The sequence below is a fragment of the Erithacus rubecula genome (genome assembly GCF_903797595.1).
Source record: "Erithacus rubecula genome assembly, chromosome: 5".
Lineage (NCBI taxonomy): Eukaryota > Metazoa > Chordata > Aves > Passeriformes > Muscicapidae > Erithacus > Erithacus rubecula.
Window position 1 is genome coordinate 40,916,545 of NC_136687.1, and position 15,173 is coordinate 40,931,717.

General features: G+C 41.4%; 1 protein-coding gene across 1 annotated transcript; it reads right to left on the reverse strand.

Moving 5' to 3' along the window:
- Positions 1-6,137: 6,137 nt before the first annotated feature.
- Positions 6,138-14,307, reverse strand: TLR2 (toll like receptor 2). The gene is made up of 3 exons (XM_079305404.1): positions 13,757-14,307; positions 11,058-11,406; positions 6,138-9,293 (listed from the first exon to the last, which is right to left on the reverse strand). The coding sequence occupies exons 2-3, from the start codon at positions 11,120-11,122 to the stop codon at positions 6,911-6,913; spliced, it is 2,448 nt and encodes an 815-aa protein (XP_079161530.1). The 5' UTR covers positions 11,123-11,406; positions 13,757-14,307; the 3' UTR covers positions 6,138-6,910.
- Between the last annotated feature and the right edge of the window lie 866 nt (positions 14,308-15,173).

The following is a 15,173-nucleotide window of genomic DNA, read 5'->3' on the forward strand; positions in this document are numbered from 1 at the left end:
GGGATTTGGGGTTTTTAACAGGCAAATCCCTATGTGCAAGAAACTGCACCATTTTCTTAACGGCCATAGGAAGGCAAGTTCCTTCCAAAATCTGTGAAAGACACTTCTTGTTCTTTCCTTTTTATAGCTCCCATCTTCCCCTTTCAAGAAAGAGAATTATGCTGACATAATCACCTTATGTCCAGTTACTTAACATCAAGCAGATGGTCGCTAAAGTTCTTGCATCAGCAATAAGATTTCAATTACTCTATGGTAACTGCACATCCTGGCACTAGTAAACCTAGACAACAGTAGCCATTTTCATACTACCCTTATCATTGATGGCAGCTGAAATGTGTTTATGCATCTTTGACACTAAGTAAATATTTGTTGTTCTTTGACTTATTCATTTCCTGTAATTTTGATCTTGAAAGTTTTACAATATCAGTGACATACAAACAAGAAATTTGTCCAATGACATTTGTGCAGCCCATGGACAGAAAACCTTTGTGGATATATCAAAAAGAAGGGATCATTGAAAATACCTAACCACTGTCCTATAATCATGGATATCCTTTCCATGTAATTATGTAACTATTGTTTTGTCCTCTTTTATGCTGTATTAAAAAATAATGACGACAATAAAATCCAAGAGAAAAAAACAAGAAACAAAAAAACAACATTGTGCAACAAATTATTTTCCAGTTCTGTAACACAAGTTGAGGCCATGCAGATTTCTGGCCAACAAACGATACAAGGGTGACCATAATCCTATAGATACAGGCTTAAATCCACCTTCCAGGTACTTGGTGCACAGTCTTTGTGGGTGTGCCTGGCAGGATTAGAGCAGGCGTGCTCACCCACCAGCCAGGTCTGCTAATTAAGGCTCCACTCCTGTGTATTGCAGAGCATTTCCTACAGCTGTGCCTGGAGCTGTTTGCCAGGTAGTTTTACGGCAGATGTGGAACCCTTCTCAACCAATGTCCTGTACCTTAGAGCTTGACAGAAAAGCCAGAGACCCAGGGATACCAAGCAACTCCACACCTCGCATTCCAGAAACTCAAAACAAAAACTATTGAATATGTGCTAGAACAACATTACTAATCACCCACTTCTGCACTTCATAAAAGTACTCTGGCTTCTTGCAAGCTGGAAAATATGAATAGCAGTCTGAACATTGGATTCAGCTTTACAATAACTTCAAATAGTCCAAGTATTATAAGGAATTTGAAACTACTTATAAAACCAGGCAGTGTCCACATTCAGTCATTTAAATTTTCTGCTGATGGTTTGACCAGGTTTTCAGATGTAAACATGGAATGTTTCTTGCATTCGAAAGATTGTTCAAAAATACACCTAATACTGGGTTTTATGGATCCTGTATCCACAGCTGGTAGATTGTTGGCAAGAACCAAACTTGCCCAGATGAGAAAGATGATTTGAAAGGGTTGTTAAGCAACACATACCCTCTCTGTAACAAGTGTGCTTTTCATTTGGATTTTCTAAACCATAACCTGATTACTTACTAAATCTTGTTTTTATCTGCAGTGAAGGGATCAGATGGCCACATTAAATGAATGGAAAACCTCTTATTATTAAGGAAAAATTATATTTAGGGAAGATGATTGTTCTGTTTGCCTTTACCTTCTCTGAGATGCCAAGCAAGCTAGGAAAAGTACATATATATTTTTTCCTTCTCATTAACAACTGAGAGAGATGGGGACTACTGACTGGTGATCAGAATCTAAATTTACTGTGAGCTTATATAAGCTCACAGTGAATTCATGTATATAAGCATATGCTTATATACCATTATAGGAAAGCTAGTATTTTTTTACTACATTGATTGTGTCAAACATCACAAAGACAAGCTTACACATTTTGCAAAATTTCTACTTGATTCAATCTTCTCCCCTGTCGCCAGTCTTGATCCAATTTTCTTGTTCTGTTTGTTCTTGCCAAGCCATCTTGATTATCAAACTGCTTATGCTAATTAAATCCACAGTACTCTCTGTCTTTGTTCCCACACTTCTTGATTTCAAGACATCCAGAATTAATTTTTATAATGAGAGGAACACTTTAAAGAATATAAATTACTATTTTATAAAGATCAGGCAGTGGATTTTGTTCTCTGACAAAATTTAAAAAAAATAGTAATGCACTTTCAGAACAAGTGGTGTTTTCCCTTTCAGTAGTTAGTAAACAAGATTTTTCCTTTACCAAGTAAAAAAATAGTTGAAGATCTGCTGATGTGTCTGTAGAAAACTACTTGAGTGAAAGCAAAGTTTAGCTTACCTTCTTGGAGCCTATTTCAACCATAGGATACTTAATTTTAACCTTACCTCTATTAAAAAAATAAAGTAAATTATGGCCATAAAGGAAGTAAATAATGAGCACTAATATATATATATATTTCAAAAATTTAACCAAATACCGTTTCTTTTATTCTGACTAAGAAAAATACCAAGATTTACCTATTGTTGCATTTTCTTTCCTGTTTCCTTATTAACAGATTGTGTGGGAACACCCAAATATTTTATGGACAACTCCTAGACTGCCTCTGCTGCCTGGTGGTTTAGCAGTCAGTTGTTACAGGCATCATCCAAGGCACTACTTGTTCACTGGTTCTAGAATAGGACACAGATTATTGGTGAGAATTCAAAGTGTTGGACATTTACGTGACTACAATAACATGCATATTCTGTATTTAATTTTAAAATACTAGAGAAAATAGCAATTAGTGGAATTCTGGTATGCTAGAAACAATTTTGCCTCTTTTTACAAACCTGTGAAAACATATTTTATTTTCTTAAAGTAAACATTAAAATAAATTGATGGTTTTAATGGGAAGCTAGTGCTAGAAACAAAATATATTGCCTAGAATGAAGAAACAGATTGCAGAAGTAGCTTCTGAATTCAAATTAAACATGACCACTATTTTAAAAATCCCTACATTGTCATTAGAAATCAGAGATACACTTACTTAACTTATGCTTTAATATATATAAGAATAAAGTAGATATTGTATGAAGCCATCTATGGGTAAAAATAAGGTTATATGCTAAAAATAGGAAATTATGTGCTTAAAAACCAAAGTAAATAAAAGAAAACGGATCTTGAATACACAGAAAGAAGGTGGCTTTTTTAGTGTAGATGAAGCAACAAAGATAACAATTCTTAATATGTGTTATCCTTGCATTCATAAATGCAAAAATGCACGTAAATAAGCTGTTAATTTTCATTGGACTGTCACAGTTTCCTGCTTGTAGGTGTAATGGAAGCTGGTGTGTCCTCAGCCTTCTCAATGGCTACCAAAGAACAGGGATACTTAGCTCTCACTGACACTTTGGTTGTGCAGAGGACTTGCTGAAACCAGTAGCACAAACTGTGAGAGGAAACTTCCAATGCAATCAACTCAGTCACACTGAGGTGTTTGAGCAGTTTTTTGTATCACATTAGATGCCCAAGATCAACACAGCAACAAAAACACTGACTTGGACATGGTCTCATCACAGTTATAGCCAAACGTTGTAGGTGTTTCCATTTGAAAGCTTTTAAGACCTGCTTGTCATAAATTACTCACCAAAATCGGATAGGTCAATCAGTAAGGCAATTTATTAGTTTGTTGATAAGGAACAGGCAAGCAGCACTGGGGATGTGGGGAGTCTGCTCCACCAACATGTCCATCTTACTCTGGGTCACTGCCCCTTTTATAGGCAGTTTCTTGCTGGGCTGTGACATGCCCCTGTACTGGGATACAAGTCCGAGGAAGCCCAAATATTTTGGCTAGCACTCAATCAGCAATGGCTACAAGCCCCCACCAGGTCTGGACAAGGCTCGAACATGTTTTCAGGTTACACTCCTAGCAAGCATATAACAGCAGGGGCAAGCCTGATCATGTCCAAACAAGCTTGCATTTTCCTTATACATAAAAGTGGACACAATTCATGAGTGTAATGACAAAATAATAAAAATAAATAAACAAAAAAATCAACAATTTACAACAAAGTGATTTAAACAAATATAATGAAATCATTCGACTTTTCCTGTGTCTCATGTCCATGCTTTACTTTGGTTTCAGTATTTTTGTTTATATTGATCCCTCGGTGCATTTTCATAATGACATGAATCACTATATAGCATCTCACATGCTTCTGTATGCGCCTGTGTTATAGATAAGAAAGAGCCAAATTAAGTATAATCAAAATAAGAGATAATTTATTTCATGACCAGGATACGGTCCAGGAAAGCCACAATCGCAAAGGACAAGGCCGAGCCCGGGACTGGCACCGGGTGAGCACGCTCTGATCTGAACTCTACCACTTTGGATCCCCCAATGTTCACAAAACCGCCTTGGTCAGTCCGGTTTTTATATAGTTTTTCCTAGCCCGGGGTAGAGGTCTTTGTTCCTTTTCGTTCTGACTATTCATGTGGTTTTCTTTCTCTGGCTGGGCTGGACAAAACTATATTCTGGGAGACGATGAATTCTGATGAGGGCAGGTCTGGGTTTACGGAAAGCCGGTATTGAGATGTATCTTTCCCGATCGTCGGTACCTGTGGGGTGCTCATTGCTTGGGTGTTCCCTGGACAGTTTCCAGACAGTCATCTCTGTTGAGGCTATTTACTTGTTAATGTGGGCTGTCCTGCTTTTGTTGGCTGTTAGAATACTGTGATAAAGTAATCTGTAATTTGTTCCATTTTTCCACCAATCAGGACCCTTGTCCCAGTGTTGGTGGTTAGGTTCTTTTTCTTTCGTTCCTTCTTACCTGTAGAATTTTTCCCGTGAGTTGCTGGGAAACACTGACTGCTGGTACTTACGGGTACTTGACAAAGGGTTGGCTGAACCCGGGACCTTATTAACACTTGCCTCCCTAAAAGAGGGACCCGTCACCATCTGCTGGGGCTCCCGGTAATCCTGAGCCCCCTCTCCCGGCCCGGCTCGGCTCGGCCATCGCTGCCCCAGCCCCGCCGCTCCTTCGGCGCCGCTCTGGGTTTCTCTGCGCTGCAGCCCCGCACTGCCCTGCCCTGCTGGGACACCCAGCACTTCCAGCTATTGCCACAAAGTTTCTGACACACCTCAGACACCAGCCCGGGATCTTTGGCTCATTTCTGCAGTTCCAGCTTAGTGCTCCTCAGAGTCCTGCAGGGGCACTGGGATCAGCTGCCCTAGGGCTTTGTGAGGCAAAGCCTCTCCTCCCTCCTTTCTTGGCCAAAAAAGCTGTCATGGGATTCATGGTTCTGTTTGACATTAATGCCATAGCCGTTGTTTTTGTTTGCCTTGTTATACATACTAGTAAAGAATTGTTGTTCCTATCCTCATATCTTTGCCTGAGAGCTCCTTAATTTCAAAATGAAGATAATTTGAAAGGAGGGAGTTTGCATTCTCCAATCCAAGGGAGGATCCTGCCTTCCCTAGCAGACACTTGGCTTTCAAACAAAGACACCCAGCAACCTTCTCAGGAAAACATGACCCAACCTGACAGCAAACACGATGTCCTATGTGGGATGTTCTCCACCCACTCTGGTTTTGAGGGCTATATTTACAGAGAGCGCAAAAGGTAGGAAACACTCTTTTCAGGCCTGTGTTTACGTTGCTGGAAAAAAGAGGCATGTGGCATTGGATTCAACGACTATATATATATGTGTTTCCCACACTGTAGCTGAAAGCAGCTTAAACTCCTGTTACGCAAGCCAGAAGAGTATTTGAACTCTCCTCTGAAGCATCTATTGCCACAATGAAAAGACAGAAATCATCCTCCATAGATGTGTTTCATAAAAAGAAATTATAGAACCTAAAAGCTACAACAGACAGAGCTTCAGAGAGAAAGCACATTTGTACATTAAGTCTTGCAGCCACGATTTTCAGGAGATCTGGGCGTTTAACTTTCTGACAATGAAATACAGAGAATCAGTCCTTAAATTCACTGAAAAGGAGAGCTAGTACAAAATTATTTTCTGCATAAACTGACTTTTATAGTACTCGATGAGAAATGGCTTATACAAAGAATGCAGAAAAACCCTTGGCTAGGCAAGTTCTCTCCTGAAACTTTTGCAAACATGAAGACATATAAACTACATAGTTGTATATCTAAATAACTTTTCATCATTAAATAATAAAATGAAACAGCTTTTGCTCATCCTGATGATTAACATGTGTAGATAACTATTGTTGTTTAGCCTCAGAAAGCAGCTCAGCACCACACATCCACTCTCTCACTGCCCCGTAGAGGAACATGGGGAGAAAATCTGAAGGATAAAAGTGAGAAAACTTGGGAGTTCAGATTAAGACAGTTGAACAGATAAAGTAAAAGATATAATCACAAGAAAAGCAGAAGAAGGAATTAATTCACTGCTTCCCACCAACAGGAAAGTGTTTAGCCATTGCCATGAAAGCCAGACTTCATGACGCAGAAATTTTACTTGGGAAAGCAAATATGGTAAAATCTTCCTTTGCTCTTTCTTTCCCTTTAGCGCACTTTTAGTGCTGATTATGTTTTCATGGTTCATGACATTATGTGTGAGACATCTTTTCGGCTAGCTGCAATCAGCTGTCCTAGCTGTGTCCCCTCCCATATTATGATGCAACTCCTGCCTGCTCGCTGGAAGGACATGATGAACAGAAAATACCTTGATGCTGTGCTAGCACTGTTGACCAATAACAAAAAAGCCCCTGTGTTATAGAGACTGTTTTGGGCACAAATAAAAACCACAGTGCCAAAGAAGAATCTATGAAGAAAATTACTCTATTGCAGCCCAGAGCCGTACAACTATTCAGAGCAATAGCACAAAAAGCAATTATCTCATACCAAGTGTTAAAATTTGTAGTAGCCCAGCTCTTTGTTATTGAGATGCAGGTAAGTGATGGGAAAAATAGGCAAGTGAAAAAAATACAGAGTAGTTTCGCTACATATTTATTCCTTAATTTCCCTGTCTAGGATCTTAGCACTATTTTCAAGTTTTCCCAAAACATCTGCTGCTGCTCTTCTCCAGCAGGCCACTCCAGGTAGGTCTTTGTGTTCATGATCTTGCGCAGCTTGCAGAACCTCTTGGGAATGGCATTGCTCTGGATGGGCTCCAGGAGGACCAGAATTGCTGCATCGTTGTTCTCATCAAAGAGGCGGAAATGGGAGAAGTCCAGCTCATATTTGCACCACTCGCTCCGCACAAAGTGCTCGGACAGCACGAAGAGCGTTTTGTGGCTCTTCTCAATGGAATCAATGATGTTGTCCACAATCCACTTCCCAGGCACAAAGTCCCGCTTGTGCAGGCAGAGTCGGAAGGGAGGGCAGGCCTGCTCCAGCTCCCGCACCATAGTGTTCTCCACCCAGTCAGAGTCGTTCTCACTGTAGGAGACAAAAGCGTCGTAGCAGACATCCTTTGGTGGGGCTCGCTTGGGCTTCCGCTTGGCTTGCAGCCATGCCCACGTCATCCGCAGGTACCAGACCATGTGGTACTTGTAGCCGGCGGCCACCAGCAGCAGGATGAGCAGGAACACCAGGACACAGATCAACGACACCACCAGGGACCTGTGGCACTCCGTCACAGAGAGGTGCACAGTGCCAACCTGAGCCCCTCTCACTGCCAGTGGAGAGTCACACACGTACTTGTCCGGCCAGCCCACCAGCACCTGGGCTAGCCCGGCCTCATGATGGATGAAGGAGAGGAACTCACAGGAGCAGATGAAGTTGTTTTCACTAGCATCCAGAAGCTCCATTCTCCTGAAGGACTCAAACGCCTCCTTGGAGAAACTGTTCAGCTTGTTTCTTCGGACAGACAAGGCCACTAAGTTTGGAATGGGTGCGGCACCTGGCAGCGTCTTCAGCTGGTTTCTTGTGAGGTACAGCTCTTTCAGAAGTGGCAGTTGCAGTCCAAACTCCTTCAGGTTGTTTGCACTAACATCCAAAACCTCCAGCATTTGAGGAATGCAGGTGGTTACTTCAGGAATTTGAGTGCTGGACAGGTTTAAATATTTCAGATTTTTTGGCCATTCACACACATCGGGAATCTCACCAAAATTATTTTGGCTAATGTCTAAAACAAATAGGTTTCCTAGATGAGACAAACTTCTACTTGTCATTCCTAAGTCAGTCAGTGAATTCTGACTTAAGTTTAGAGTTTGTAGTGATGGCCAAGCACCCTGGCAGGCTGAATGTTCTAAACTCAGGTCTCCGAGCAAATTTGCTGTAAGGTCAAGATATTCTAATGACTGAAGATTTTGGGAAATTCTGCATGGTACCAAAAAAACCTTGGTGTTTTGAACTGTGACTCTCGTAAAAAGAGATAGTAGACCTTCCACAGCCTGAAGGTCTGTAAACAAGTAAAATTCTTCTATAGATAATTTCTTTATTGTGAAAACTCTAAGCGTCTTTGATTGCTTTGCTTGAATTTGCATTTTCCATTGTCCAGTTCCCAAGAGTCTACAGTCTACCAGCTCTAGCTCCACTAATTTTGGCATGTCTTCTAAGATGCTGACAATCTCAGGCACGGTAGCATCTGTTAGTAAGGTCTTTCTAAAAGAAATTTTCTTTGCAAAAGATGAAGACATGACTCTCAATACTTGCATTTCTGCAGTGGTACTGAATGCTATTCTTCTCACTTCCAGCCAAGAGACAGAGTGCAGAAGATCCCTAACAATTTTTGAGAATACATTAATATTTCTTATGTTTATGATCATGTGATTTATCTCCTTAATTGATTTCAAGCTTCCCTGCTCATACTGACTGAGATTACTGCCATCAATCCACAACTTGTGCAGGTGCTCAACGCCCTCAAAGTTCCCTTGCCTTATCACAGAGAACCACGGGTTGCCCAGGTGGAGAGAGCTCAGGTTCCTCAGGCTAGAAAAGGGGGAACTCTGCCCCAGGTCTCTGTAGGAATTGCCTTGAAGATGGAGGTGCTGGAGTGAAAAAAGGTGCCCAAACCACAGAGGGGACAAGTGAGCCAAGCTGTTATTTGATAAGTCCAAGAGTTCCAGTTTTGCCAGGGACTGAAATGAGTCCTCATCTATGGAGCTGATTTTGTTGGACTGCAGCAGCAGAACTCTCAGGTTCACAGCCTGCTGCAGGTCCTGGGATTGGATGTGCTTTATCCTGTTGTGGGCCAGGTTTAACACTGTGATCTTGGCCGTGAGCCCAGGGGGAATGAAATCAAAGCCCATGGAGGAACAGTTGCAAAGCTGACTGGCATAGCATGAAGGACAAGCCTGCTTCAGTGCTTGCTGTTCAGAGAGGTTTGCAGCTAAGATCATGTAGATGGCCAACATTTGCCAGGCGTGTGTAGTTCTTGATTTGTGTTTTGTTTGGATGCTCATTTTGCTATAGGAAACAGGAAGAAGAGAAGATTGGATGAAATTTTAATTTTGAACAGCAGCTCAAAATTCTTGAAGACCTGTACCAATTTATCATTAATGGCAGATTAATTTTTTTTAGAAGTGTTATCCTGTGATCTCAGTCTTCTCCTACTTGAGCTTCTCAGCCCTGCAACCACAGTGTGTTGCTCATCCCTGGTGTACAGCCATATCATTTGTCAAGAGCCATAAAGGACCATTCTTTGCATCACATTTTTTTGTATGCACATTAACTTTGGCTCTCACCTCTTTCATCTATCACATTATGCCTTCTTTCAGCAAAGCTACAGCTAGATATTTTGGCCTCAAGTAGGGGAAGATGGTTAGATCATATATAATGTGAATGAGGGGATCGAGTGCACACTCAGTTTGCAGACAACACCAAGTTGGGTGGGAGTGTTGATCTGATGCAGGGTAAGGAGGCTCTACAGAGGGATCTGGATTGGATAGATCCATGACCTGAGGCCAGTTATATGATACTCAACAAAATGAAGCACCATGTACTGCACTTGGGTACAACAATCCCATGTAGCACTAAATGCTGGGGTCAGAGTGGCTGGAAACCTTCCCAGCAGAAAAGCATCTGGAGGTGCTGGTCAACAGCTAAATATGATCCAGCATATGCTCAGGTGGCCAAGAAGGCCAATGGCATCCTGGCCTGTATCAGGAATAATGTGACCAGCAGAACTAGAGCAGTGATTGTCCCCATGTACTCAGCATTGGTGAAGTCACACCTCAAGTTCTGTGTTCAGTTTTGGGCCTTTCACTTCAAGAAGGACATTGAGGTGCTGGAGCATGTGCAGAGCAGAGCAACGGAGCTGGGGAAGGCTCTAGAATGCAAGTCTTACAAGAACCAGCTGAGGAAGCTCAAGTTGTTTAGCCTGGAGAAAAAGGAGGTTCAGAGGGGTCTATCACTCTCTACAATTGCCAGGATTCAGGCTGTAGTTAGGTGGGGGTCAGTCTCTTTTCCCAGGTAACAAGTGATAGGAATGAGAAGATGGCCTCAAGTTGCATCAAGGGAAGTTTAGATTGGATATTAGGAAAAAAACTTTCACAGAAAGGGTGGTCAAGCACTGACAGAGACTGCCCAGGGATGTGGTAGAGTCACCATGCCTGGAGGTTTCTAAAAGACATGCAGACATGGTGCTTAGGGACATAGTTTAGAGTTAAGCTTGGCAGTATCTGGTTAATGGTTTGACTCAATTGTCTTAAGGGTCTTTTTAAACCAAAGTGATTCTGTGATTACAAATGTTCACAGCCCTTGTAATGTTAGCCTGCCCATTCTGTACAGCTACATGGCAGGCAGAAGCCCAAAGGGAGCCTGCTCCCCCTTCCAGCCCTTTCACAAACTTTCCCAGAAGAGATCTGGGGGGGCCCTGCATAGAGTCTCACCAGCCTCAAGGCTTCTAAAAGCAGAGCTCCTGCCACACCCTTTTGCACACTGTGTAAGCAATTCACATTCTTTACTGGAAAGGCAGAACAAGCTGATATGCAATGAAGTCTATCAGATTTCTCTATAAAACAACACCAGTAATAGATGAGAATTGGATGTTACTGTCACCCTATAAACAGTAGATGTAATTAGAACAACATCAATTTTAATGTAAAGAAGGGCTGTGTTTCCTGCCACAAGTGCCAAGGATCACTTCATCAAGTTTGAACTGTAAACGGTTCCAGTACTGCAGATGAACAGCACCCATAAACCCTGAATAAGCAGAGATTAAGTGCTTACCTTGTGTACTGCATGCCGTGTTTCAGTCCTTGTGTGCTGCTCATGGCATCTGAATGGCACCTCATACATGCAAAAACAACAAAAGGAAATTTTTGGCAGGTCTGTTGAGGTTGCACTCTCAAAGTGAGAAAATATTTCAACCTCAATATATTGTTCTCTTCAAGCAAAACTTCCTGGTTTACCAGTGTCCTTTAATTACACAGCCAGTGAATCATACTGGTTTGTACCTCTCCTCTCCAGTGGTGGCTCCCCTGAGAAAAACCATGGCTTCTGAAGAGTCCAGGATTGTCCGGCACGTATGGCTCACTCTTCAAACTCACATTTCAATCAATTCTGCCATTGCTGCTGACTGGGGACACAAAAATGAGAACAGACTGTGGTTGAACTTTCTTCTTTGAAAGAAAAAAATTAGTGTCAGTCTCTTCTTTTTCTCAGTCAACTTCCATTGCCAGAAAGGCTGATGCAACCATTTTGTGCAAGTCTTTCTTTCATAATCACTTCCTCCACTATTAAGTGCAGAAATAGCTCCCAGGCAGAACTGCATTCACCTCCCTGTATCTCTACTTTTGATACTTTTTGTCTGGTAGGCACTGTTCACCATGCTGAGAAATAGAACGTCTCAGCACAACCAAGTTATGTAAGTTCTGTAAAATATTATCAATATATTGAGTGATACATTTATTACATTAAGTGTTGGAATCAGATTGTTTAGTCAAGGACAGTACTATAGAAACACTTGGCGTCCTTTGATTTCCTAGGACACTACAGTCCTATGTTGTCAACAGGAAATTAATAAGAGCAGGAATGATATTCTGCCTGAAGCACAAGACACAGTCCTGAAGCAAAGTATCTCCCTGTAAACATCAAAGGCAATTTTGAGAAGGGAGGTTTGATAGTGTTCATTTTAACCTGACTGAAGTAATACATGTTTGGTCAAAGAGCCAAGTATGCTGTTTGCATAAAGGGGCAGGGAGTAGTCCTACCTGCCCTGAAAGGGAAGTCTGTTAAATTCAAATATTAACATTCCTATTGTCAGAAATTGTCCCATTTTGCTGTCCTCTTGCATCAAGAACTGCCTGCCTGAGAGCAGACTAATTCCTGCCACATCAGAGGGCCCACAGCAGCATCGGTGTGATCAAGGGTGGCAAAGCCCACAGAGAGCCCAAATGCAGTCCCACTGCATTGACATTAGCATTAGGTTAAGAGAAAAAGAAATTGAAAAACTGAGATACCCTTGTATTTTCTGTCTACTACAGAGGATAGCTGCTAAGCACAACATGGTAAAAAGAGGCAAAGTAGGTGTGGGGCAGAGAGAAGGGAAATATTCTTTAATGAAAGGAGTCATCAACTTCCCCAAAGCCACCTCTACCCTCTAGCACCTCAGCTGAAATGGTTCTTGTTCTTCAATAGGCAAGATTTTAGTTTTCAAAATATTAACTCTGGGTTCAATGAGACTTGTTACTTTATATTTTTGTCTTCAAAGTTGCATCTCCCTGATGTAAAAACTTTTAGTTAATTTGCAAAGAGTTTTGGAGAAGACCATGTACATAATTCAGTATGAAATAGGCTCACTCTTCTATCTGTTACAGCTTCATCACCATGCATTTGTGGAGAACTGAGGTAGGCACCAGATGTTTTTTCAGAAGAAACCACTTTGTCCTAACGTCCAGGCTCATCAAGCTCTCATCATGGATGGATCTACACTGAGCCAGGTTTCTGGTTTCTCTCAGAAAGAGAAGATTGGTGTGACCATGACACAGTTCACAAAACAAACAGTACATTTCAGCAAGCTGCTTAAAATGCCAAGAAATGGGGGTGATTGTCAGGGTTTATCACATTATCCAGACACAGGAAGGTTTGAGGATGTACAAAAATGCTCTCCACAAGCTGCTCCATACACAGACAAGGTACCAGCCGCCTGCCTCCCAGAGCATTAGCTTTCAAACTGAGCTACAGCACAGATCAAAACAACTTCTTTTGAAGTCAGAGACTCTAAAGTAGGAGAAAGCTGCTCTCTTTTAAGATGAGAATAATATTCAATAGCTTTTTCTCCAGAGTAACTGCATGTTTAGCATTGAACAAAGGTGCACCTTGTTGGTGCTTTCTCTCCTCTTCCAAATTTAAACTATGATTAATCTTCCTCTTTTATGCTGTTTAAAACAAGTTATGTGCCTTCAACTACACTACATTTTCTTAAGAGAAACACAAGGATCTTTAGCAAGCTTGTGCTTTTGCAACTGCAGACGTTGCAAGCAGAGACACCACATGAGCCTTTATCAGCAGGTAGATGGGGATAAGATAGAGACGTGGTCATTATTTTTGAAGAGGTCTTGCTTTAAATGTTCCTCTTATCCAGCAGCAGCACGAGCAGTACCCAAACTGGGCATGATGCACTCTTTAAGCACTTCCCATTCCCAGTCCCATACAGAAGGATCCTACAGCCATCCCCACACCCCTCCTCCTCTACGTCAGTGTTACTGAGAGCTGATGGTTGCTTTTCTGCTGAGAAAGGACAAGTGAGCAGTGCAGATAGGACCTAACTTGGGCAACTCTCTGCCCTAGATCCCTACCTCAGAGAAAAAGAAGAAGCAGTAGAAAAGGGAGGGAGACATGAATACATTGACCCAGCCTGTGATACAAGCAGAAAGCATACTTTCCAAATCTTTGTAAACTGCACAAAACTGCTTCCTCATACTTACCATTGGTAACCAGGATGTGCCAGCATGTCAGCTTGGCTGCAGCAAGTGTCAGGAAGGCTGAACCCGGGATGCTCTTACCCTAAATGCCCCCAGAAAAGGATGGCAAGGAAAAATCAAAAGTCAAATCTGTCCTTGCAACCTTTGGAACAGGAGGTATAATACTCTTGTAATTGAAAGCAGAATGGCTTGGCATCCTTTCATGGTCCTGGAAACAGATTCTTTGCTTGCACTGCTGGTGCCTGTGCTTTAATGTGTCTTGCAGGGCTTCTGGTATTCATCTTCAAGATACAAAAAAAAGTACATGATAACAAAAAGTAAACAATTTTAACTTTGTTGTGTCCATATCAGGCTGAACCTGCCAGTTTTTCAATCCCTTGGTTAGATCTTCAGACTGGAAGTTTAAATGCAAAGGACCCGATAACCTTTTGTTTTCCTTCTGGGCAATCCTCAACCTGCAGTTGTGGCAGAGCATGATAATGATTTATAACTGGTTAGTCATTCAGCAGCCAGCCTACAGCACTCCCTCTGCCAAGGAAGCAGAGTTGTGTATTTATTTTTGTCATATCCTTTCTGAAAACATTCAGTCAGAAAAACACAACACTGATTTGCTACCTTAACTGAGGAGCATCCTGCAGGAAAGTTCACAGGCAAAGACACCAAAGCTTATCTTAATGACATAGAAAGTTTCATTTTTCTAAAATAGTTGTAAGAGCATGACTTAAAAAGAGAAACCATGTAATTTCTGCCAAAGTATTGAGTTCTTCACTCCCAAGGAAATTGCATCAACAGGAAACAGCCTACATGCAAGGCAAAGCTGGACAACAGAGTTCCTTTCTTACTTTGCCTTTTAGGTACAGTGAAAAAACTTGTATCTTACAAGAATACTAGGATACACAGTAAATATGTATTTTCCAGTAGTACACAGTTTTGACACCCTATTTTGAAGACCACTGAGACAAACACACAAAATCCTGTTACCACCACACAGATTTGTTACTCCAAAATGAGAACTCTGAGACAAATCACATGGTACTGGGAGCTCAGGGTTCAGCCCAAATGTACTTGGGCAGATAGGCTCCCAGCTTCCTTCTGCTGGATCCATCCCTTAAAAACAGACATAATCTGGAAATCTTATTTTCTTTTAAAATATTTTCTACAATTTTCGTACTGATGATTGGTACAACATTATTAATGTACAAAGCTGATTCTTAAGTTTTTCTAGAGTTCTTCAGGAAATACTTCTGTGTAGCTTTCTCAAGTACCACTCACACAGTATTTTGAACTACTTTTTTTCTTTGCTCTATGTCTATTTCACTCTTTTGTGTTGTTCAGTTTGCTTTGCTGAATCCTAGATTGTACGATAGAGGTCATCTAATATGGGCTGCCCAGAATGGCATTTGGATACCTAAGCCATATT